The following is a 26,146-nucleotide window of genomic DNA, read 5'->3' as shown; positions in this document are numbered from 1 at the left end:
TGCAGTTCACAGCCAGCTGAACCGAATGATACTGGCTTTTGTAGCATGAGACCTGCAGGGTTAAGGAGTCATGGAAAGCAGCTGAGGGTTGGCACTGAGAGATGGCAGCCGAGGACACGGTTTGAGACGAAGTGTCCCTACGTAGCCCCAGCCCAGGCAATCGTCAGTCTTCCAAGTGCAGGTCACGGGCACGCATCACACCTGGGATCCTAGTTACTTTCAAGTCAGGTAACAGAGCTCCACTTTATGAGATGAGTAACCAGAGAGCTCAAAACACTAAATACCTTGCTTCTAACTCAACTGCAGAAAAACAGGTTTGTAAAAGGGCCTACTAATTAATATTACAGTGTTCTTCTAGATCAATACAGAAGAACTGGTAGTCCAGTAGAACAATGAACATTGAACAGAAACTGTTAAAAGTTAAAACTGTCAGAACAGAGACAAAGATGGGTGGTCAGTGAGGAAGTGTGAGGTCCGAGGTTCAATGCCCAGCACTACAGAGAAAACAACCTGGAAAATAACGAATCCCACTCACAGGGAACGAGGTGGGGAGACGGTCCCCCAATCCCACTCCCTGTACTAAAATGCACATATTCACTCAGGAAGCTGCAGTGAGAGAATCATGAGTTTGAGGCCAGACTAAATATGTATCAACCCTGCTCCCCAACCTGCACTCCAAACTTAGAACCATTAGGATGGCTACGAAGACAGCACTGGCTGTGTAAGCCTAGCAACCTGAGCTTGGTTCCCAGGACCCAACACAATGGCAGAAGCAAAGAACTGGCTCCACAGTCTGTCCTGACTCACAGTCACAGCCACAGCATGCATGCATGGTACGTGTCCCCACACACACGTGTCCCCACACACACGTGTCCCCACACACACGTGTCCCCACACACACGTGTCCCCACACGTGTCCCCCCACACATCCACAAATACTTAAAAACTAAAAGGTCCAAAATGTTAACAACACTGATGAACTGATGAAGTCTTGAGAAAAAAAGCATGTGTGTAAGTGTGGGTGTGGGCAGAGCTCAGAGTGTGTAAAGGTGTGGGTGTGGGCAGAGCTCAGAGTGTGTAAGTGTGGGGTGTGGGCAGAGCTCAGAGTGTGTAAAGGTGTGGGTGTGGGCAGAGCTCAGAGTGTGTAAAGGTGTGGGTGTGGGCAGAGCTCAGAGTGTGTGGGGTGTGGGGTGTGGGCAGGCTCAGGTGTGTAAGTGTGGGGGTGTGGGCAGGCTCAGAGTGTGTAAAGGTGTGGGTGTGGGCAGAGCTAAGAGTGTGTAAGGGTGGGGTGTGGGCAGAGCTCAGAGTGTGTAAAGGTGTGGGTGTGGGCAGGCTCAGGTGTGTAAAGGTGTGGGTGTGGGCAGAGCTCAGGTGTGTAAAGGTGTGGGTGTGGGCAGGCTCAGGTGTGTAAGTGTGGGGTGTGGGCAGGCTCAGGTGTGTAAGTGTGGGGGTGTGGGCAGAGCTCAGGTGTGTAAAGGTGTGGGTGTGGGCAGAGCTCAGGTGTGTGGGGTGGGGTGTGGGCAGGCTCAGGTGTGTGTAAGGTGTGGGTGTGGGCAGGCTCAGGTGTGTGGTGTGGGGTGTGGGCAGGCTCAGGTGTGTAAAGGTGTGGGTGTGGGCAGATCTCAGAGTGTGTAAGTGTGGGATGTGGGCAGAGCTCAGAGTGTGTAAAGGTGTGGGTGTGGGCAGAGCTCAGAGTGTGTAAAGGTGTGGGTGTGGGCAGAGCTCAGGTGTGTAAAGGTGTGGGTGTGGGCAGGCTCAGGTGTGTAAAGGTGTGGGTGTGGGCAGAGCTCAGGTGTGTGTAAAGGTGTGGGTGTGGGCAGAGCTCAGGTGTGTAAAAAGGTGTGGGTGTGGGCAGGCTCAGGTGTGTGTGGGGTGGGGTGTGGGCAGAGCTCAGGTGTGTGTAGTGTGGGGTGTGGGCAGGCTCAGGTGTGTAAGGTGTGGGCAGGCTCAGGTGTGTAAGTGTGGGGTGTGGGCAGAGCTCGGAGTGTGTAAGTGTGGGGTGTGGGCAGAGCTCAGAGTGTGTAAGTGTGGGGTGTGGGCAGAGCTCAGAGTGTGTAAGTGTGGGGTGTGGGCAGATCTCAGAGTGTGTAAAGGTGTGGGTGTGCAGGCAGAGGTCAGATCTCAGAGTGTGTAAGTGTGGGGTGTGGGCAGAGCTCAGAGTGTGTAAGTGTGGGGTGTGGGCAGAGCTCAGAGTGTGTAAGTGTGGGGTGTGGGCAGAGCTCGGAGTGTGTAAGTGTGGGGTGTGGGCAGAGCTCAGGTGTGTGTGTGGGGTGTGGGCAGGCTGGGTGTGTGGGGTGGGGGTGTGGGCAGGCTGGGGTGTGTAGGTGTGGGGTGTGGGGAGAGATCAGATTTTGTCGTTGGGGGTGGGGGGGGGGTGTGGGTAGAGCTCGGAGTGTGTAGGTGTGGGGTGTGGGTAGAGCTCAGAGTGTGTAAGTGTGGGGTGTGGGCAGAGCTCGGAGTGTGTAAGTGTGGGGTGTGGGCAGAGCTCAGAGTGTGTAAGTGTGGGGTTGTGGGCAGAGCTCGGAGTGTGTAAGTGTGGGGTGTGGGCAGAGCTCGGAGTGTGTAAGTGTGCCTAGGCAAGGCCCTGGTTGTCGTTATCAGTACCACAGTGAATGGTAAATAGGAAGAACGCTCTATAATACAGAGATGCTACTGGGGAGAAAACAGATTAGCACTAGAGAGCGAACCTCAGGGCGGCACTGTAGGGCTGTATGTGCTTCTATTCCCGTGTACAGCACGCACACTGGCTTATGAAAGTCTTCTGGAAGGACATACACAGAGCAGAGAAGCACACTGGTGTGGAGCAGTATGGGCTTCACAGTTAGTCCCATGTAGCCTGACTTCCAGTGACACCTACTACCTGCCTATAAACAATAGAGAGCCCCAAGTATGTACATTGTCCTAGACTCTAGTGCCCAGGCAGGAATTTTAGTTGGGGTACACACCCCAAACTTACAGCCTGGGAGAAAGGATGAGCCATGGGACTGGGCCCTCTTACCACTTGGCTAGCTCTCAGTGAGGGCCCCGGCAGGTCTGCACCTTAAAGAGATGGCTCTGCCACGATCCTCCTGCCAGTCAGTACCTTTGTAGGCAAACCCTGTCCTTACATTCCTCTCCGAGTAGCAAGAAATCAGGGTAAATAAAAAGGAAACCAAAGCTAGGGGTGCAACGGACAGAGAAGAACTAGACTGAGGTGGAGAGGAGAGATGGCCCACTGTCCCTGGGTAGGGCAGAATGAACACGTGGAAAGGGAGAGCTGGCAGCTGCTGAGGAAGGCAAATGCTTTTAGGAGGCAGACAAGAGCAGCCCTTGAAAGTGGATGATGTCTCAACCAGGAAGGCTCTCTCCCCTCACACCGAATGGCAAGGATAGGTGGAAGGCTTTGAAGACCCAGCCTTGGAAAAACTTAGTTTTCAAGCAGGAGAGTTAGCCTAGGTGAGAAGCTTCTTGGTGCACAAGATCATCCGAGGAGATGGGCCTGTTCCAGAGTTCAAAGCCTGAAGCCCTCTGGTTGCCCATATGGGCCCTGAACACCTAGGGCTCTAGAGGACACACAGCGCTCATCCATGCCTCTCCCCAGTGCCAGAGGAAGTAGTGACTTGCTATTAGTCACTCAGCAGTCACAGCCCCTTATCGGTTTTGATCTTGTCAGTATGCCCGTCTGCCCTCTGAGGGTGATGCAAACACCTGACCAGGGTGCGTCTCTAGTGAGACGCAGTGGCAGCCAGCAGCCTCAGAAATCAACAAGGCAAGTACTCACGTTGAAGAAATTGGTCTTGTTCCTCTCGCAGAAGAGCCCCTGTGCCGGCATGTGCTGCAGTTGTTGCCATGGGATACTGCTGCCTAGCAACACATCACGGGCCCACTGGAGGTTCTGGGGAAACAAGAAGTAGGTTGGAAGTGAGTGTGTGGGCTGTGCAGGGTGCCCATGGGAAGGCAGGTGGTCCCTTCTTCATGGCTGCACTGGCAAAAATTGTGATGAACAGTAGCCCTGCAGACATTGATCCTACTGCTCCAGGAGGCAGGCTCTGGACAAGAGCTCTGAGTACTGTGCTTTGGAAGTGATTTTTCTTGTTGTTGTTGTTCATCACAGCTGACTTAGGGATGGGGCCTCAGATTACATAAGGCAGTGGGCATAGAGACCCCTCACCTTGCCCAACCCTGAAAATGTGCCATGAAGACTCAGTGCCCACATTTCCTGGAACCCCCTATTAGCCCTGAATGCAAACCATACTCATTTACCAGGAATCCTTCTTACTATACACTGTGGTAGAGTGGCCTCGGGCCTGGGCTTCAGTCACAGTGCTTGGGCCCATGCTCTCTTGGCAATGGTCTTGTTGCTACCTGTTGCAGCCTCCTGAAAGGTAGAGGTAGGGGGAAGGCGCCTTCGGGCCCATGGCTCCTTCACCTTTCCGTCCCTTGCATAGCTCATACTGTCCCCCACTCCCCAGGGCCCCCACTGCCATTACCTCTGCTTAACAGAGGCAGGACAGGCCCAGCACGTTTAAAGGGAAGGAATAAACCCCAACAGCAGCCTAGCTCGCCCATCAAAACTGTCAGGGGATACAGGAGCCTAGGAATGAAGCTCGAGGCACACACAGCAATGCTCAGTCATGAAGCTGGGTCCTAGTGACAGCTCAGTCAGGTTCTTCTCAGGGCGATGCTTAGGCTGGATGGTTAGTCCCTACGCCTGGTCCAACCAGTCACAGTTAGACATTCACAGAGAACGATATGGAGCACAGGACAGGAAAGCACTTGTGGAGTCTCAGGGGAATTTTGTTACTGGGCAGTACTGGGGATTGAACACAGGGCTTACACACAGCAGGTAAGCACTCTACCCCTAAGGTGTAGCCCAGCCCTTTCTCTACCCCTGAGGTGTAGCCCAGCCCTTTCTGTACAAGAGCTATAGCCCAGACCCTTTCCCCCCTCCCCTAACTTTGAGACGCTCATTAAGCTACCCAGGCTGGCCTCTTGGCCCTCTTGCTGATACCGGCCAAGCAGGCCCTGGCATTACAAGCATGGGTTACCATTCCTGCCTCTTTTTTTTTTTTTTTTAAATCAGTAATGTTTTTTTGCAGGGCTGGGAGTCAAACCCAGGACCATGGTCATAAAGGCTGGCATTCTAATCCTGAACCATACCCACCACCACCCCTGCCCCCGCCACCTGTAATTCTATTCTCCGGTACTCTACCTGACTTACAGGAGCTGGGCACAAAGGAGACCTTTGAGCTAGTTTGAGGTCAGTGAAGTGGGTGAAGCCCGGGCTATGGCTTGCACCAGACTGACTGTTCTAGGCCTGGGGATGAACTATCTATGGCAGGAGTCCAGCTTGACCCCCTGGGAAGCAGAGAAGCACTCTGTACACAGCCTGTGGAGACTCCCCCTGAGGTGAGTTAACCCCAGGAGATCCAGAACATGGCCCAGCTCTGTGCTGCACAGGCTTGGAGAAGGTGACATTGAGGGACTTTTTGGCAGGGTCCTGATGGCCTGAGGAAGTAGTGACAGTCTGGGTGGGAAGGAGACAGACCGGGGCTCAGGAATGTCTTCACAGCAGCCACCAGCTCCTTAGCTTCCAAGGTGAGAAGAAGACGTACGTGTGACTGGGGATGGAAGAGAGCAGTGCTGGGACAGGGAGGGGAGGAGGTGGCTGCCTTGCTAGGCCTGCTTGCCTGTGGCTGTCGGATGAGGATCCGCACTCCTTCCTGACTCATAAAGGGGCAGCAAGAGACATTTCCCAATGCCCGCAAAGAATGCAAAAAACACTGGCTGCCAAACCTAACTTGGACTGGCTCCGTGCTCAGTGGAAAGCACATTCTCCAGTTGTTCAGGTTGCCAAAGACAGGCATGAACTCAGACTGATGGCTAAGCACAAAATGTGCAGAGGCTCCTGGGAGCTCTCGGCTAATCTACACCCGAGGCCCAGATGGGAGCTCGGAGGGCTGTCAGGGGATTTGGCTGGTGCCACCCCAGTGTGGGGGACAAGGGCTGGGGACTGGTGGACTCTTGTTGGGCCTCTTTCCTTCCTGCAGTTCTAGTGTGGTACTCTCAAGGTGAGAGTGGGTGATAATGTCAGTAGGTGAGTACAGCATCCTAACTCCTCCTGAGGTACAGAAGTCCCACTTTACATCAAGAAAACCGAGGCCAAGGAAGTCTGCAAGCTTGCCCAAGCTCCCAGAACCAGGAAGAGGCAGCTGTCTGTGAGAAGAGCGAAAGGCAGATAAGTGGATTCTGGGCTTTCAGAAAACGGAGGGCACTGGGCCTCAGTCAACTCAACAGTCTGAGATGCAAAGGCAGAAGAAACAGAAACGAGGGAGGGAGGCTCCTCACGCACCCAGAATAAAGAACTGGGAGACTCTGAAGGAGCTGAGGTGGCTGCCTCAGCTACCCAGAAGACCAGTGCTAGTCAAGCCAGACAGTCTTATACTCGTGGACTGACCTCAACTGCCGAGTTTGTCTGCTAGCTCATTCCAAACTCCTACCACTCCAATACAATACACAGCAGGCTGGCTGCCTCCGTTACCAGAACTCTTAGACTCTCCCTCTTGCACAGGAGGGGTGGGGCAGCCTACACCCCTACCTGTACCTTCTAACCTACACACACACAGTGGGAGCTCAGTAGTCCTTGATGACTGGAGAAGGAAGCAGAGCCACCTGCAGGGCCCAGATGGCCAAGGCTGTAAGGGAGCCCTGGCCTCAGACACCACACACCACTGCTGTGTGGACGACCTAGATGATGTCCCGTGTCTCTGTCTCTTTCACAGAAAAAGCCTGGCTCATAGAGGCCAGCGCCCATGATATTAGCCTATAGGTAAAGATAGGCAGCAGAGCTGTGGAAGTCACACTTGAACTGTACATAGTGTCCTGCCATCAGCCTGTGTGACAGTTCCCAGGAGGGCAGCGATGACCCTCAGCTGGGCTCAACCCTCACCTGACTGTACCTTAGGGGTTGGCTTAGAAGTAACTCATGAGTTACAGGACACACGATAAAGTCAGCTGGTAGAGATCTCACTGGAGAACGCCCTCTGCAGCCTGAGGAGAACCTGCTCTGCTTCCTCGGCATCGGACCCTAGCGGAGTCCTTGAAGGACCAGGCTCCATGGGTAGGGGAGGCGCCAGAGCTGGAATGGCGGCCTCCAGCTGGTGAGGGATGCTGGAGGGAAGGACAGTCACGAAGTTAGGGCACATCTGTCTGAAGAGTCACCCAGTAATAAAGGATCTCTCCCTCTAGATCAGTGAAGCGCAACCTTCCTAACGCTGTGACCCTTTAATATAGTTCCTCATGTCGCGGTGACTGCCAACCATAAAATTATTCCTTGCTACTTCATAACCATAATTTTGCTACTTTGTTATGAACTGTAAGGCAAATATCTGACCTGTGACTCCCAAAGGGGTCACAACCCACAGGTTGAGAATCACTGCTCTATTCCCATCAAGAACTTCCCAGGAGTGAGGTTGCAAGACAAGAATGCAGCCAAATCCTAGACCTGGCAGACTTAAAACGAATTTTGACCTTTTTAATCATTATAAAAGTGATAATCATCTCCATGTTTAGAAAAAGAATTGGTGAAATAAAGTGTGCCCCATTCACCCAAGAAAACGTGGTATGGTCGTTAAAGTTGTGGTAATTAAGGAACCTGTGTGCATGAGAGCAGAAGCAGAACTGAAACAATGCTATGTGCAAAGGCAACAGGCATCACCCACGTCAGAGGATGGCAGGGGAGACACAATCCTCCCATTATTCCTGGGGAAATTCTTCAATGGAGATGTTCTCCTGGACTCAGTGCCCTGTGGGCTCACCAAGCAAAGCCCCTTAGAGGCTGGGCCCAGGTCAGAGGTCACCAGCCTCTCGGGAATGATATGGACAGTACTGCCTGACTCCTCCTTCATGGTCTGTTCCTACTCTCCATTCAGGCCCCTTCAAGGAGTGGAACTTGGATCCTAAGTCTCCAAAGGGCAACTGCTACTGCCTGTCTCTCCCAACCTAAGGCCGCACAATGCCCCCCTCTCCCACACCCCATTACAATGGCTTTAACCTCACTTGCAACAATGCCCTGAAAACTTCTGTTGCCTGACTGGGCCTAGCGCTCCCAGCCAGCCTGTGATTATATCCTCTTCAGCTCTCCTCCCTGCCATCATCTTCTGCCAGGCCCAGTCTGACCTCAGTAGGGTGTGCAACTGTACCACCCACCTGGAAGCCTTAACTGTTGGCTTCCTCAGGGGTCTCAGGGCTCCAGGGCTTGATTCACACCTTTGGCTGAAAGGCTTTCCTTCTCTGACCTTTCTGTCTAAATAGCCATGCTACCCTTTCCACTCCTGCATCCAGTTGATTTCCTCCCTGACTTCACTAGCTGCTACAGTGTTCTATTTTCCAAGCTTTCAGAATCTTGTTTGTAACAGATGCTGTTGTTCAAAGCCCTTTAGACTTGCATGTCTCTATCCCTTTGAGCGAATAAGAACTGGAAAAACAGCAGCCTTCCCCTGGCAATGTCTCTCACCTCCTCTGGCCCCAAAGGTTCAAAGGACTCTTCCAAGCAGAAGGGAGGCAGCCTTCAGTGCACAATCAGGAGTCCAACGTTGAGCATGGAGGGTTGAAATCTCTGCACTAGGGAGGCTGAGGCAGAAGGCTGCTCACAAGCTTGAGGCTAGCCTGAGCTACAGGCTTTTTATCTATTAAGAACTTATGTAATAAATTCTAGGCCATACTGAGCTAAAGGGTGAGACCCTGTTCTCCAGTCCAAATCAACCCAAAAGATTTCCATGTCGAAAAAACAATCAATCTGAGCCCTCCCTCCTCCCCAATGAACACAAGCTAATGTTATTTAGGAAGAAAACCCACAGTTGAGCAAATGCCTTCATTAATTGCCTGTAAGTATGTCTGTGGGGACATTTCTTAATCTGCTGCTGTGGGAGGGCCCAGCTCACTGTGCAGTGTTATCACTAGGCACACGGTCCTCCATGGCTTCATCAGTTCCTGTTCTGACTTGGCTCAGAGATGGATTGTGGCCTGAGAGTTGTAAGCCGAAATAAACCCCAGTAAGACAGAAATTAATACCAGAGATAGAGTTGCTGTGGCAGACCTAGCCATGTTTCGGGGAGGATTAAGGAAGAGTCTGAACTTAGGGCTAGAAAAGTTGTGTGCTCGGAGCTCTGTGGGCTGCACTGTGGGCTTTTGGAACACAATGCTGAGATACAACCCAGGCTTGTGAAGGTTTACAAGGAAGCAAAGACTCACGGCTACACTTTGTGTGACGTTTCTGTATTAAGGGTATGTGTTTCTGATCAGTAGAGCTGATAACCTGGCTATGGTTAACAGAAGACAGGACCACTAGAGAAACCCTTGCTGTGCTGGAACAATTGATACTGGTTGGCTAGGGCTGAAGAACCGGCTGTGATCCAGAACAGACCAGTAGCACTGAGGTAAAGTTTTTTGGAAAACATGTCCTTAGGCGCAAACACTTCCTTATGGTCAAGCACACAGAAGCTATAGTTCAGAGGGGAGCCGTGGCTGCACTGTTAATGCTTATGATTCCTAGGTGGTTCTGGTTCTGAAGTCATGATGGAATTCATGAAGAGAGGCTGGGAGAAGCCATTGGTGAGGGTGCACCCCAGTCGCAGCGTGGACCCCAGTGAGCCCTTGTGGCTGTCTGCACAAGCTCCCTAGCTGAGGTCTGAGGATGTGTGTGTAAGGCAGAAGGACTTGGGCTCTCTGCCTACCATGGAGCTCAACATATGCTTACCCTCATCTTCCCCATTTAGCAAAATCAGTCTTGGGTGGGAGGACAGCCGCACATAGGCATCAGGGATGCCTCAGGGGAAGACCTATCCCTTGGCAACTCAGTTGCAGGGTGTGGCCACGTGGGCAGGAGGTACAGAAATGCAAATAAGTGGGGTTGCGGATTTAGCCCAGGGGTAGAGCGCTTACCTAGGAAGCGGAAGGCCCTGGGTTCGGGCCCCAGCACCGAAAAAAAAACCCCCAAAAAAAAAAAAAAAAAAGAAATGCAAATAAGAGAGAAGGGTCTGGCTAACAAGAAAGGACAGCCATTGTCCACCCACCCCCATTATCACAATAATTCTGTGTATCCCCACCATCTTCTTCAACAAAACAGCCCTGAGCCTCCAAGAGTGCCTGGGCCTGTACCTCCTTCAGAATACACAGTGAGACAAGGACTGCACCCGGTGGAACAGGAGAAAGACCAAAGGGGTCAGCAGCAGTTAACCACCCAACCCGGGGAAGCTCTGCCAGTTGGATCCCAAAAGAGACAGACACCCTGACAGTCCAGTAGGCCACCAAGCCACAAAACAGCAGCAGGAAAATGTCACTGCTAAGCCTATAAGTAAGATTTAAAAAAAAAAAAAAGGGTCGCTGTCAAATACACACATTGGAGAAGTGTTTGTCACCAAACAGCTATGTGTGGAAAGAGGTCAGTGCTTGCCAGCCAATGTCTCTGACAGTCAGCTACAGTGAGTTGCAGTCCGTCAGAGGAACTGGCAGGGCTGGCACCTAAGACTCACCCTCTGATAGAGGCTAAGCCCTCAGCAGAGGGAGGTATTAATTCAAACACTTGGTAGGGCCTGGTGCTAATCTGTCACTCAGATTGCAGATGGCAACTGGGTTCAGCAAAGGCCTTCGAGGACAGCCTAGGAGAGGCAGCCCAGGTGCCTGGTCAGGGCGCAGAGCTTACCTGGCCTCCGAGAAACACTCACTGGCTTCCTACAGTGCTGTCTCTACAGGAAGTCAGCACCGAGAACAGTGTCCACCCACAAGAGATCTCTTAGAGTCATGGCTAGCATTCCGCTTCCACAAACCAAGAAACCCAATCTAGAACTGGCTAAGAAAAGAGCCAGCAGACACTCATGGGCATGGCTGGGTTTGCTGGGTCCATCTGCATGATCCACCGAGAGACCAAACGACCCAGGGACAGTCATGGGAAGAGTACAAGGGAGAAGATCACTCAGAGCGGGACACACTTAGCAGTGGGGAACAATGGAGCTAACTGCGTGCGTCCTGGGCAAACCACGGGCCTCACGCATACTTTGTTCCAACACTCGGCCCTGGTAAACTGGAAGCCCAGGTCCCCAGACGCAAAGTAATAAGGCCCAGCCACAGCCCCCAATTACATCATCGGTGCACAGAGTCAGTAGCAGTGTCAGGCCTGAGAAGGTTGTTGAGTTTAGATGTGGAATTAGGGTTTTCTCCTCCACTCTTCTATGTCTTTTCTCCTCCCTTATCCCTCTGGTTCTCTCTGACCTCACACTCAAACTCTGTGACTAAGGACTGTCTTGATCTTTTTTTTTTTTTTTTTTTTTTTTTTTTTCGGAGCTGGGGACCCCAACCTTGGGCCTTGTGTTTGCTAGGGCAGCGCCACCACTGAGCCAAATCCCCAACCCCACTGTCTTGATCTTATAACACTTCCACAACTACCTCTCCATGGCGGGGAGAGCAGGAGTGCAACCCTGCCTGCATTTACTTAATTCTGACATTAACACAACTCTGAAGTATCTATTTAGCAACTCTCATCCAACGAAGGGAGCAACCTTACTCAACAATGTCTGGGCATGCTAAACACCCTGCACGCCAGCACCCTTGGGATGCAAAGAAAGCCTTTAGCAGGGCATAAATGCTTGCTGGGCCTGTGTAACGACTCACAATCTCCTCCTCCCACCTGCACCTCTTCCTCCCCGCTTCCCCGGGTAACAATCCATACCGACCATTGCACCCACACCTGCCTCAGCCTTTGCTGGGAAGGCATGAGAACAAGAGCCATCTGAGCTGAGCACGGCTGGCCTGCAGTGTGGGGACTCTGGAGAGACTGACGATCTCCTCACAGGGACTTGACAGGCTCTGTCCCCAAGCTCTGCTGCTCTCCAGAGGAAAGGGTTAGCAGGAGTGACTAAAGCAGTGAAGATGTGCAGCTCACTTCTTGAGCAGTGAAGACCTGTGCTGGCTGGAATTTAAGAACCCCTAGAACCCTGGTGCACAGAGGTGAGGTCCACTGCTCAAAGTAGGCCAGGCCGTGAGTGAGCCCAGCTTTTCTGAATAGGGGTCAGCAGCAATGGCCAAGGGCAGCCAGTCAAGCCAGTCTACTGCTGTTTGATTTACAGAGACTGACAATGCTGAACTTCTCCCTCCCCAGGTCTGCTGAGGCTAATTTCACCCACTGAGCTCTTAGAAAATTGTCTAAGCTACATGAACACGTGAGTCACTGCAGGGACCAGGAATAACCAGTGCCAAGCCAGGGTCTGTTTCTCCAGACAACTACCCTACTTGGTTCTTCAAACATCTAGAGTGTGGTGGGGCCCAGAACAGGGGCGGCAGTGAATCAGGAGAGTCACAGAAAGGCAGGCCTCACAGCTAGATCTTATAAACCACCCTGCTCAAAAGATCCTGCTAGCTCTTCCTGGCCCTCACCACCCAGCCCTCTCCTGGGCTGCTGGCACTGGCTGGCCACTGCTCTGCAACCTGCTAGCCTCTCTGTCATGCTGGTCACAACAGAGCTGCTCTGCTTGCTCATGTGTGTATTTTTAACCTGCCACCCCCTTGGAGGAACAGGCACCAGGGGCAGGGGACCTCACCCTGTCACCTCTTGAATGAGAAATGACTTAGGGAAAAGAAGGTCACTCTGATCCTTCCACCAATGCTAAAAGCCAGAAGAAAGGGTCTGACTGGAAAGCCCCTGGGAGCAGTGACAACTAGGGCACAGCTGTTGCTTTCCAAAACGGCTGAGGGAGGCTGCAGCACCCAACATCTGGGAAGCAGGGGCTTCAAAGACGGATCCGGCAACTGTACCCATGAGTCCGGAGCGGGTGACAGCAAAGAGGGAAAGCTGGACCACAGTTTGGAGTGGCTCTGGCTTTGCGGCTCTGCTCCCCATCCCTCCCAAATGAGTTACCCAAGCCCTGACCCCAAAGTTCCAAGCTGTTTTGGTTCTGCCTGTCAGCCTTTCAGTACACCTGTCTGGATGAAGTGGCCATCATCGTACCCAACATCCCTCTCAGGGCCCTTCTCACCCGGTGAGTCTTGCTGTAGGTGTAGAGAAAGGCCAGCCGGTAGAGACTCTTGTAGTGCTGTGGGAAGCGACTCAAGCACAGGCAGAAGGAGGCGATGCACTGCTCTGTGAGGAACTGGCGCTGTTCCTCAGCACCTGCTGGCAGCCCCTGAGGGAAAGCCACTGGCTCCCCTAGGGGGTCACTCCTCTTCTTCCCATCCCACGGAGGGGGCGTGGACACCGAGGGCTTGCTGGGGATGTAAGCAGAGGCCGAGGAATCTGCCACAGGCTTCTGGACGCTTGGTTCTACAACCCGGAAGGCCTCTGTGCTCTCCAATGACTCCTCCGTTTTTCCTACAATTGAGAGGAGGAAGAGAAGCCACTTGGTTTTGAGCTCTTTTTATGCAACCGTCTAGCACAAATAATGGAAGAGCTCAGTAAGGTGACGGGGACAGCTAGGCTGATACCCATGCTTGATGGGCAATGAACCCAGCGATGGGAGACACAGAGCCCCATAGCTCTGGCTCCACCCCTACTGGCTGTGACCACACAGGCTCCTGCTGCAAGAAACAGGAGGTGCTGCTGGCTTCCAGCAGGGGCCCCAGAGGTGACAGAGCTGGGCTCTGGCTCCGACCCAGTGAGTGGTGGCACAGGTGCTATTAGGCATGGTCTAGGGACACGAGAGGCAGCCCACACAGGGGAGGTGACATCACCACTGCTAGTCAAGCAGCCAGGAAAAGGCTCGGCAAGTGAAATACCTGTTCTACTGGCAGCAAGCTCCTCGGCCTACGGTCTACCCAACACTCCTCTCTGGGCTGCTGCAGGTGTGCCGTGTGGTAGGTACGGTCCCTGCTTGACAAGTCCAACACCTGAGGTCAATCCTGCTCCTCAGTTAGCATGGCGGACCCAGGATCAGCCTCAAGATGGCAGAGCTGAATGGCCTCACACCACCCCTCCTGAGGTACAGCCTAGTTGGCTGCCCGTGGAGGAGGCTCTCTGGCCCACTGCCTTGAGGTATCCTGACTTTGGCTTATCCTGCACAGCCTGTCTGAAGGCGTCAGTCTGACCTATTCTGAAGACAGTCTCAGCAGCCCTCCTGCTAACACGAGGAAGGCCTGGCACGAGCTGAAACCTAATACGGCAGAATCAAGACGACAAGGACCAGGGCTCCAGGTTATCTCCACACAAGTACCAGCAGACCTAGGCAGACCTCAGGTCTGTGGCAAGGCTGGCCGCCGTTGTTCTTCTGTGTCAAGGAGTGAAGTGAGCAGCCAGCTCCCTGCTATCCCAGCTCCCAGAACACCTCCTCTGCACTGCCACTTCAGTTGGACACACACACACACACACACACACACACACACACACACACACTTACACACACACGCACACACACGCACACACCCACACACACACACACACACACACGCACACACACACACACACCACACACACACACACACACACACACACACACACACACACACACACACACACACACACACACACACACACACACACACACACACACACACACACACACGCACACACACACACACACACACACACACACACACACACACACACGCACACACACACGCACACACATACACACACACACACACACACAGACCTCAGCACGTCACTCAGTGTTTCTTCTCTCGGGTCTCCCCACCTAAGGTAGAGGAATGGCACAAACTGTTTCCTCCCTGGAGCCCAGAGCTTAATAGGGGCCCATTCTAGAACTTAGTAGGGCTGTTCTTGCTCCTACTGTAACCTGCTTTTGTTCTGCAGTGCTAGGGATAAGGCCCAGGGTATCACCCCAGCTCCCCCAGCATCTGAAGTGGATTGGGTGACTGTCAGAAGTCCTGAGGGTCTCTGCTGCCATGATACCGTGCTGTCAGCTCCTCTCTGTGGACCCCTAATTTAGAGCTGGCACCCACCTTGCAGGATTACCATCGTCTTGCCCACAAGCACGTGAGGTCTCTGTGTTCCAAACATGGCTCAACACAAGCAGTGGGACAACGGCTATGATCCCAGCTGAGACTCCGGGAAGGGAATCGGATGATGATCCAGCCCTTGGCCTGGGTCAGGGGTCAGGAGTCAGGGGGCAGAGATGACACTAAATGCTCAGACATACAGCCTCAGGAACACAGTTTTTATGGAAAGCAGGCAGAGTGAAGGGTTTAGTCCAGTTCAGTATACACATCGGAAGGACCAAAGAAAATGGCAATCTCTGGCAGTTACAGTTCAGTTGCTCAGAGTTCTGGGTGGCCCAAGAGGTCTAGGAAAGATGAGTTGAGCTGCCTCACCCAAACATCCACTCCCTCTGCTAGCTGGGCCTCCCAGACCATGCAATTTTCCACTTTCTTGTAGAAGAAAAGGGGTCAGAAGTGGCTGTAAGTCCACATGATGCTTCCAGCCAGGATGTCAAGGAATAGCCCACTATCAGACGCATGAAGATGGTATGATACGGTACTCCCACCCAAAGGTGAGAGAAACACACACTGCCAGGCAGCCCAAACTGGGTCTTTATGGCAAGAACTGGTTTAGAATGCTGCCAGTGCACGTACCAAGCCTAGCAAAGACTGAGTGTTCTAGAAAGCATGTCAGCCCGCCATGGTGAACCGGCTCTGTCTAGTGGTTTCCTGGGAAGGGTGGAAGGGACACTGCTGAACACCAGCACAGACCTGTCAACCACAGACAATGCCACTAGTGACCAGAAAGTATAGGCCATGTGTGGCCATGGTGCAGCAGGTCTTAGTGTTCACTGTGTGGGCTACACTTTGGGTTTTACATACTACAGAGGGAGTTTGTGTTTAAGTACTGTCTCCCCGCCCCCTCTCATTTTACTATTTCTGCCTACATAATATGAGCATATACTTTGAAGATCTGACTCGTGCAGAGGGGAGCTCCAGAAACATGAAACAGCCCCAGTGTAAATGTCTCCTGAACACCGGACCATCTGCACTTGGGTGACATTGTAGGGAGGAAGGTTGGGGGCTAGGCAGGATCGGGAAAGCAGACCCTGCTCCCTTCAGTATCCACCGCCTGCAGTGGACCTGGACCTATCATAGTCTGCTCTTCAGTGGGCACCCAATGCATGAACAAGGGCCCGGAGTCCGTGGTACGTATGGACGGGAGGGAGCAGCAGGTTGGTGGTAGGGCTGCCCAGAAGAATGCAAGGTCAAGAGATGCGGTAGATTTCAGTGGGCGCTGGCCTGCGGCTCTGGCTGTCTCAGGGAGGCTGAGAGCTAGTTGTGGGCTAAAAGGACAGCACAGAGGCAGAGAACACACCTAAGCTAGGCTGGGAGTGAGGAGAGACAGGGACAGAACATGCCACTTCAAGCCCGCCAACCATTTAACAGCCTCTGGCTCTGTCCTACCATTCCTCACCGGTGGCCAGCAATGCACCGTATGTCCCTTTCCCCAGATCAGTTCGGAGTAAAAGAGACAGGACAGTAGCGTACTCCTTAGTAGGTCCTACCTCGCACAGGATGCAAAGAGGCCGGATGGGAAATGTACCCCCTAAGTCGTTTGAACGCTTGCCGCACAGCCACTTCAGGAAGGTGTGTGCCCAGCTGGAGGACGCGGGGTAGACCGAGCTTTTGAAGTGACAGCCAGGCCCCTGTCCTGACTCTAGTTTACATCTTCTTGACTATCTGCTAAGACATACCAAATCTCGCCACAGCTTCCACTGCAGAGCATACCCCTCAAACCGTGTGAACCAAAATAAATCCTTCTTCCCTTAAGTTACACCTGTCAGGCACCTGTGCCACCGCAAGGAGGGAATCACTAACACGGACGTCTACAGGGACACGCTAACAGCGCAGAGGGCCACAGACATCAGCAGAGTCTCCGTGTCTAAGAGTAAAACTAGCAGTGCTGTGCAGAGTGTGCGAGGCATGTTACGTGTTCCTCTCTACTCTAAGTTTCCTAACGTGCATTTATTTCCATTACAGAATACAACCAACAGGAAGGGGGACAGCACAATGACTGCCAAGAAAGTGAGGCAGGGCTGCATTTCTTTTTCTTTCTGGTTCTCAGAGACAAAATGTGCTCTGTGTTCATTCTGCTATCAAACCTGTGACCCTCCCGCCTCAGCCTGCTGAGCGCCAGTTAGAGATGCATCACCACATTGCGGCTTTAACCTTATCCCCACCCCCTTGCTACTTTTTAAGACAGAGTCCCACTGTGTAGTCCTGGCTGCCTCCCAAGTGTGGGGATTAAAGCCATGCACCATCACACCTTTACACCATCACAGCTTTAACCTGTCTCTTGATGGTGACCAGGCACAGGTAAATCTGTCTGATAAGAGTCCTATAAGGACAGCCAAGGACAAAGAACTAGAAGAGTCCTATCCTCCTCTAATGGCCTTGGCCCACCACCACAGTTACAAGTGAGCCTCTAACTTGCATAGAAACCTGCTGAGGTTAGGCCCAGGCCCCAGGGGATGCAGGCTACCGGCCACCCAGCCCACCTAGAAAGCAACAGAGAGCAGTGACTAAGGCTGACCTCCTCACCCTTTCTCAGCCTCAGAAAAGGCCTCAAGGCTTTCCTTCTTCTCAGGTGTCTTAGAAGGCAGTGTCTGGTCTGGGACATCTGAATATGGGACTGGGTTTTCTGGCAAATAATAGCATTACCAAGAATGGGAAAGCTCTTGGGAAGACTAATGAGGAAGGGACTTGCTGTACAAGCATGAGGGCCCTAAAGCCATGTAAAGCTGGACACAGTAGCGCACACACGTGTATCCCAGAGCTCCTGTGGCAAGATAGGAGGTGGACACAGGAGAATCCATGAAACTCACAGGTCGGCCAGCCTGAGGCACAGCAGCAAACAACAAACAAGGTTGAAGGTGCAGACCTGGCTGTGCTCTGATCTCCACGTGTGTGCCATGCACTTGCACACCAGCACATCACACACACACACACACACACACACACACACACACACACACACACACACACACACACCACACAAAACACAAAACAGAAAAGGAAGCTTTGAGAATCTATGGCTAAGTAGCCCCAGTCTAGGAGTGGCAGCAGGGACACCTCAGCCCGCCTATAATCACACTACTAACTTAGAAGCAAGGCTCTGTAGATTGCCACACAGGAGAGCCAAGGGATCCCAAGGGAGCTGGGCATATCCCAGGCTTAGATCAGTGCTCTCTGCCCAAAAAAGGCAGATTTCCCAAGAAGTCTGATATGATTCAGACTAAAAAGAAAACATACTTGTGACATTCAGAATCCCATGACTTTTTCTGATAACCATTCATTCACCAAGGCGGGGCAGGCGTACTATACTGACACTGTGAACATGGCCTTCCCAACAGGGAAATGTGTCATCACTGTATGACAAGTGTCGCAGAGCATCTTCAAAAGCTGCCTTATTTAATCCTCACAGTTCCTGGGGTTTGGCGCTGGGACACTCCTATCCTAGAGGCCTAGAGAGGTGAGTGACTTTCCCACTCGCATGCTGGACAAAGAAGCAGAGGCATGAAGATGGAGGCCAGGCTGGGCCTAAGCTGTTCCAGAACTCAGAGCTCAGTTCTTCCTGGACTGCCCCAGGTGATCAAAGCAGGCCCAATTTAGCAAGTTAGGCTTCTTACCTCTTTCCTCTGTGGGCCCTGGAAGGTCTTTACCACTTGGTCCTGCTTGAGCACTGAGCCCAGAGATCCTCTTCTCTGGAAGGAGCTTTCGAGAACCGTCCAGCAAACTTGTGGGCTCATTAAAGAACTCCTGTGTTGAGCTGGAGTCTGACAGTGCCACAGCTGTGCTGTCCTGGCTTCGGTCTGAAGGAAGGAGGGAGGAAAAGGCAGGAGCATGAACTCACACCACTTCTAGCATAGAGATCTACTAGGGCTAGATTCCCACAGAGCCCAGGACTGCCCTGCAGCCGAGCATCCTCTGCGTATCACTCTAACTCTGCTGAGCCCAACCGTCTGAGAGGCCCTGAGCCCCTCACAAAAGGCACCAAACTCTATGGCCGACCTTCCGAGTTTCTCCAAACAGTAGTCTGGCAAACTCAGCAACTGGCTCCTGTGGGAAAAGCCCGATGTCCTTTGTATACTGTAGGGATAGTCCTACTATGGCTAATTTCAGCTACCAATATGCTTCTGGGAGGTATGGAGTTGAGAAGAGACAGACTGGTCACCACTGTGTAGTGTTGCTGCCATAGAGACTTAAGAGAAGGCCCAGAGGCCAAAAACCAAAACAAACAAACCAGCAAATATTTTCAAGCAGATGTATGTTCTAGAACAAAGAGTCTAGATTCCTTTGAGTCTCGGACACAAGGCAGTTTGTATCACTCCCTGGCTGTTCCTCTCAGGTCTCCACAGGCACTCTAGGAGAACGACCAGAGGCAGGGCTGGGAGGAAGCTCAAAGAGCACAGGCCTAGGGAGGAGGTGCAGCTTAAAGGACGTGAAGCTCATCTGGACCCTCATTCCTAAGGGACAAAACCTCCAGTTTCAGGGCGCAGGCAGCAAATCGTGCTGCCCCAGGATACAGGGGAAGGAAAAGGGGAGAGTTTTTGATATAAGAAAAAGCAGGGAACCTACCACTAGGGAGAAAGCTGTACCCCTGAGATGCAGGGACATAGAGCCTTCCTAAGTCTGAGGCTTAATCAACAGAGGGCAGCCTCTGCCCCAGGACAGCCAGCAATTACCCACAGCAAAACAAGCAGAGCAGAATCTGCTGCAGGAGAGAGGAGTAAGCGGGGAGAGAACTAGAGAGCTGAGCAAAGTGTCGTCTGGAGAAAACATGGAGCCATCATAGCAACCGCAGACCGCAACCGAGCTCAGAGCCCCAAAGGCAGCTCACGCATCTCTTCCAGGAGCAAATATTATTCACCTCAGTCAGTTTCTTTGGTCCTACATGTGATATCTGTTATTCACTATAAAATTATAAGAAATATATACATGTGTTAAGAAACTAAGGGGCTGGAGAGACGGCTCATCGTTCAGAACACTGACTGCTCTGCCAGAGGACCCCGGTTCAAAATCCCAGCAACCACATGGCGGGTGAAAACCATCTGTAATGGGATCTGATGCCCTCTTCTGCTGTGTGTGAAGACAGCTACAGTGTACTCATGTATAATAAATAAATCTAAAAAAAAAGAAAAAAGAAAAAAAGAAGAAACAAACAAAAACCCATACTGTAAAGAGGCAAAATAACAACTAGAATTGGAGGTGTTCATTGACTATTTAAAATAGTAACAATTAATTAATGCGATGTACAGCTATAATTAGGATGTTACAGCTATAGTGGAAAACTTGCATACTACCCACGAACAGATGGCAAATTTAAGAGTGAGCTGGAAATTATACAGAAGCGTCAAATGCAGTTTCTAGAAATAAAAAAACAATAACCAGAAATGAGATAATGCTTTTGGCCAGGCTTCCCAGCAGACTTGACACAACTAGGTTGAAGGATCAAAACTTAAACTAGAGGGCTGAGAAGGTGGCTCAGAGGTTAAGAAAGAGCACTGGATGTTCTTATATAGGACCTGAGTTTGGTTCCTGTCACCCACACAGTGGCTCAAAACCACTAGATCCAGGAGATCTAGCACCCTTTCTGGTCTCTGGGCATCAGCCACTCACATACTGTACATATTTATACATGCAAGCAAAATACACATACGGAAAAAAAAAATAAACTTAATTCCTGGCATGACAAACAAAACTTAAAACTGATGGAATATAAACAATCCAAATTAGAGAGGTGGGGTGGCAAAGCAGAAGAGAGCACATAAACGCTCTAACCCCTTACCCAGAGTCACGGAAATGAAAGAGTAGCATTTGTCCAGCATATGCAAAGCCCTGGGTCTGCCCCCAGCACTACAAAATTTAAAACGCAGACTTTTCCAAAACTAATGAGGCACACTGAGTCACCGGGAACCTCAGAGAGCACAGAGGAAGGATTGTTTACACACGACAGAGGGGTCACACATGAACAGACTGTAGCCGGGGATTCAGGAAAAGGAAGCCCCACGGCTGGAGCGACGAGCGGAGGTTAAGGGCACTTGCTGCTCTAGCAGAGCCTCTGGACCCGATCGCCAACACTCGCATGGTGCCTCACAACACTCTACAACTCTAGGGCCACGGGCCCGACACCGAAGGCCAGGCAGAACACTCACACACACTAAATAAACAAACCTTTTAAAGGGTTAAGAAAGTAAAGCAACAACAGACTTCTGACCAGAAAGCATGTTCGCATGTACCAGATAATATCTTTGTGTCAGAGCAGGGGGAGAAATCAGACTTTTGAATCAGTAACGATAATTTCCTACAAGGTAGGAAGTAAACAAAGACCTTTCTGAGATACAGAGAATCCAAGTAAATTTATTATCAATATATGAGTCAGGAGATGTTAAAATAGAACAAATACGAACCCAGAGAGAAAGCTGGACCCGTATAATAGAAATGTCTCTAGAAATGTCGAACGTGATGATGAACACACAAGGCCGTCTACAGGCGTGCTGTTGCTAGCACTGATGCTAGTGTAAGGCCAGCACCGATGAGGTAGAAGGAGAGACTTGATGTCAAAAACCTGAAGGGACAGCAGAGCACGTAGCCTTGTAAAACACGCAAAGGTAAAATGAACAGACACCGAGGACACCGGGAGGCCCCCAGTGCCGGGAAGAAGTGCAGTGTCTTCATAAGGTTGGTGATGATTAATGATGTCGTTGCTAGCCCGGACGCGATCGGTGAGCAAGTGAGAATGTAGTGTGGGCATCTGAGGGTGAAACAGGGATCTAGAGAGCCAAGTTCAAACTCTCCCTGCATCACTGACCAGGGCAGACACAGCCTACTGTGGCCCTCCCAGTCTTCCTTCAGAACCTTAGGAATCTAACACTGGTGACCAGATCAGCAGGTAATCAGGGGCTTGTATGAGCTGCTTAGTGGGCAAATGAAAAACAAGGTGGAATTATTTCCACAAAGTGGAAAGCCCAGAGTCTGGCAGGCAGGCAGACCGTCAGTGCTGGAGTCCTGCTCCTCTGCTCCCGAGCCTGGAAAGTCTAAAGACCGCGCCACATTTATTTGCACTTTGGTTCCCTGTGTGTAAAACTAAGGAACAGTGTTTCCTTCCCCAAACTGTCATTATGATTGCATAGGTCATTAAACACACGGTGTCTGTGCAGTACCTGGCACACATGAAAATGTCAACCCAATTATCCATACAGAACCCATACAGAAGACTCGGTGTGATTTACCAGTCATGCCTCACATTAGCCATCAGAAATCTGATTCTGAATGGAGTTTGCTGAGTTACACTGCAGTGGGTACAGACGTCCATTCTTATCAGTGCACGAACACCCACCCCGAGCCGAGAGGCACGCAGAGGACACTGAGAATCAGCTCTGACCTCCAGCACCTGTTCTGCTGCTCTGGCGAGACAGAGGTGTCAACACGCAGCACAGGGCAGACGGCTGTCAAGCCCACAGCCCATAAGTCCTAAGCGTGGCTAGCCAGATGTAGTAAGATCAGAGGATTTGGGTCACAGATCAGATCCAAGCTGGAACTGTCTTACTTGACCGAGGGCTCTTCCCTTACTCTCAGGGTCAGGCTGTAAGACTTCCCAAGTCCTGAATGAGGGGTGAAGGCCAGGCCTGCTACACTCGGAAGAAACTCCAAACCTGAGTCTCCACCACAAAGGAATCACTGCTCCCTCTGCAAGACTGAGAGCTCCCTGCTGTCTCTGTAGAAAGAGAATACTGACAGATGGTGACCACGGCACTTCTAGTAACCATAAAGAAAGGAGTACCACAGCATATAGAGGAGGCCAGAGGACAGCTCTGTGCTCAGCTATCTCTTTCCGTCTTGACGAGGGCTCCAGACGGCACTCCGGTAAAGGGCTTTATCTTGCTAGCCCTTGTTGAAGAACTTTGAACTTACAGGTCTCAGGCCCACATTCCAATCTCGTGGCTGCCACTGCCATGCTAGACAGACATGGCTGATAGGTCTACTGCTTTCGACTCCCATTTCACGCTTTTAACACGTTTTAGTATCCTTATTCCTGAGCCTGGGATCTCCACAGGCTCTACCACCTATCACAAGCTAATGACTGCACAATGGCCTATCCCATCCTACAGCATTCACACCGGCCCAGACAGGACTAGCTTGGGCAACACCAGGGAGGCCTGAAAGCCCCTAGAAGATGCAGGCCATGCCCTTGCTGTTACCATCCCCATGAGATCCAGGCCAGGGCCAGCTCATCTCAGGCAACAGGAAACACGCTGAGGTGACTGCAGCCCGGGGAGCATTTCCAACACTGAGCTTCAGGAAGCCAGCCTTACCAGGATGACCTCACCCACTGGCAGGCTGCCCCACTCGCTCCCTGGCTCTCAAGCTGCTAGGCTCTGGGCCTAAAAGAATTGCCAGTTTGGTGGAATCCCAGCTGTGATCGTTATAAAAACAGAGGACTGACTTGAACAAATGGGTATTTACTCCTAATGAGTTAATACCTTCGCAATGCTTCAACATGAGGGGACTTGGTTCCACCAGCAACACAGGGACGATAGCCAGACTATAACGGGAATGCTGTGGGCAAGAAGAGATGACAGAATGGAGGGTTGTGCTCCACTGAAAAGCAACACCCAGCAGAGAACATTCTCTTCAGCCTCTTACAATAACAAGACAGCCAACAGCAGCCATAGGGGAGGGACCGAGGCTGGACAGGCCTGTGGATGCACTCGAGGGCTCCTCCCCAACCTCTCACTTGCATGAGAAGCTCTGTGAGCTGGCAGAGCAGAGGCTGCCACTGGTCCTGAGGATGCTGTGGTAGCTCCAGTTCTCTCCTCAGGGAGGACCACAGTATAAAGCTGTCCTAATAAAAGCACAGCTGATGGAGCCGAATCACCAGTCCTGTGGCGGGCGACACCTAAAGGTCACAGCGCTAGGCAGAGTTGGAGGTTAGAGGTTGTACACAACAAAGACTGGGAGGGTGGGGCAGCTGGGGGCAGCAGGGCGCTCTGGCAAGGCTGCTGCCTACTCTGTGATTGTAGGGTCTCACAGGCATTAGAAACAGGAGATGCCAAGGCCGGGTTGTAGGTCAGTCAGCAGGACTTTGCTGGCATGCAGAAAGCCCTAGGCTCAATTCTCAGCAGCACATAAGCCAGGTGTACACCTCTAACTCCCATACCCACTAGGAGAGGCAGGAGGATCATGAGCTTGAGTCGTCCTTGGCTAGAGAGAGGGTAAGCATCTTCTCCTGCCCTGCTTCTTTCAAGACTAAATGAATGAAAGAGTTGCTGTTTTAATTATGTGCAGATGTGCTGTGCACCTGGGTATAGGTGCCCTCAGAGGCCAGAGGGGGTGAATCCTGAGGCTGGAGTTACAGGAGCTTGTGAGCCACAGGACATGGGTGCTGAGCACTGAACTAAGTCCTCTGGAAGAAAGGCAAGTGCTCTTAACCTTTGGGCCATCTTCTCCAGCCCAAGACTAGACACTTTAAGCTACATGTCTTTCTTTTCATTGTGTATATATGAATTCATGCACACACACACACACACACAGACACACACACACACGCACGCAGTGTGTACATGGAAGTCCGAGAGATAACTAGTTCTGTCAGAAGGTCCCTCGGGTGTGGTGGATGTGTCTTTTCCTGATGAGCCATCCGTCTTGCTGCCCCTCCCTCCTCTCTTTCTCTTCCTTGAGGAAAGAGAATGTTACTTCACAGCCCTGGAACTTGGGGTCTACCTACTTCAGGTCTTGATTTCTGGGGTTGCAGATAGGAGTCACCACACCTAGCAGAGGTGAATTTCTTCAAATAAGATACGTTAATAGGATGCAGCAAAGTTCAGGATTCCATTTTTCTCTGTCCCTTCAGGTCTGGTGAGTATGGAACAATGGTGAGTGATTTAAGATAACCCTGATTATAAACTCCTTGAAGACACATATGGTTCCACATCAGGAACCCAACTGGTCAGAAGGAAGCCAAGTTTCACTTCTTTCTCAGTAAAGGGGTAAAGATGAATGAAAAGCTCTTAGCAGGTGTCTGGAAGCCTAGCACAGTGGTACACACCCATAACCCCAGCTAGCACTCAGGAGGCTGAGGCAGGGGCCAGCCTAAACCACCTGTCAGGATCGGATTTTAAAACATAAAAAAGTAGGTTGCTGTAGCGTGCACACACGCAGAGCCCTCCCATCTCCTCTCCCAGGGAGCCACATCTGCCCAGGTACAGCTGACTGAGGACCTTGGGGAGGCAAACAGACAAAGGTAAGAGGGAAAGTCTGCCAGGAGCATTACAGCATGCGTTAAGAGTACCCCAGCTAATAAGGAGATGGCTCAGGGGCCATCAGGTGAAATCAGACAAACAATGGAGCCTGGCTGCTCTCCCACAGCATAAGGCCAGCCTGAGGCTCTCAGAGTAACGAGCAAAAGTGAGTGAAGCCTGTGGCAGCCTCTCCTCCTCCTCCTCCTCCTCCTCCTCCGGCTCCTCCTCCAGCTCCTCCAGCTCCTCCAGCTTCTCCTCCTCCTCAGGAAGCCTTGCCCTTGAGGCTCACCAGTGGGGCTGAAGGAAAAAGGATGACCACACTGTTTCCTCCTGATTCCCAGAAGGCCCTCTGCAGAGAAGTCTTCTTAGCTCGTCAGGCATATAGCCAAGCAAGGGCCAGTGTACTGAGGAAGGCCAGAATTTGAGGAGACTTCTGGGAGAGCAGGGCCATCAGATTCCTTTAGGGCGGTGCTCCCATGCATCACTCTGTAACTTGGGGAGGACTCACCTTCCCTGGACAGAACTACATCTGCTTCATGGAGAGCTGAACTCAGCTTTGTCCCCACTCACACAGCACCCAGCCCGGCACACTGATAAAAGTAGGGAGTGTGTGGCAGACACATGAGGCTAGGGCATTGGCGAGAGCACACAGCTAAGAACTGAGCTTCAGTCCTACCTCTTCCACACAGCTGCCACGGGGTACTGCAGACCTTACCTGGGATCCTGTAGCTGAGGGTCCAAAGAGGCCGACACTCACTCAAGAGGGCCTTGGCAGGACGAGGGTGAGTGTTTGGCTAATGTTACTAAAGCAAAGACTACTCTCCTGGTTGCCTGCAGAGAGCCACCAAGAGGCAGGCAAAGGCAGGTAGTGTTCTCTTTCGCCTTGTCTCAGCCATCTGCTCTATCTCTGAGGGGGTCCTGGGACAGAAACTGCGGGTGCC

At 51.8% G+C, this 26,146-nt stretch overlaps 1 protein-coding gene across 3 annotated transcripts in view; it reads right to left on the bottom strand.

Annotated features, from left to right (window-relative positions):
• Positions 1 to 26,146, bottom strand: part of Cabin1 (calcineurin binding protein 1) — a 121,113-nt gene that overhangs the window by 34,527 nt on the left and 60,440 nt on the right. For all 3 annotated transcript variants that reach the window (XM_032888234.1, XM_032888236.1, XM_032888235.1), the window contains exons 27-29: positions 18,594 to 18,776; positions 13,008 to 13,339; positions 3,761 to 3,874 (exon numbers count right to left, since the gene is read on the bottom strand). In XM_032888234.1, coding sequence (XP_032744125.1) covers positions 3,761 to 3,874; positions 13,008 to 13,339; positions 18,594 to 18,776 — 629 coding nt within the window. The remainder of the gene's footprint in view (positions 1 to 3,760; positions 3,875 to 13,007; positions 13,340 to 18,593; positions 18,777 to 26,146) is intronic.

This window comes from Rattus rattus, chromosome 18 (genome assembly GCF_011064425.1).
Source record: "Rattus rattus isolate New Zealand chromosome 18, Rrattus_CSIRO_v1, whole genome shotgun sequence".
In the NCBI taxonomy this organism is placed as follows: Eukaryota; Metazoa; Chordata; class Mammalia; order Rodentia; family Muridae; genus Rattus; species Rattus rattus.
Note: the sequence above shows the minus strand (reverse complement) of the source record. Positions and strands in the feature narration are given on the sequence as shown.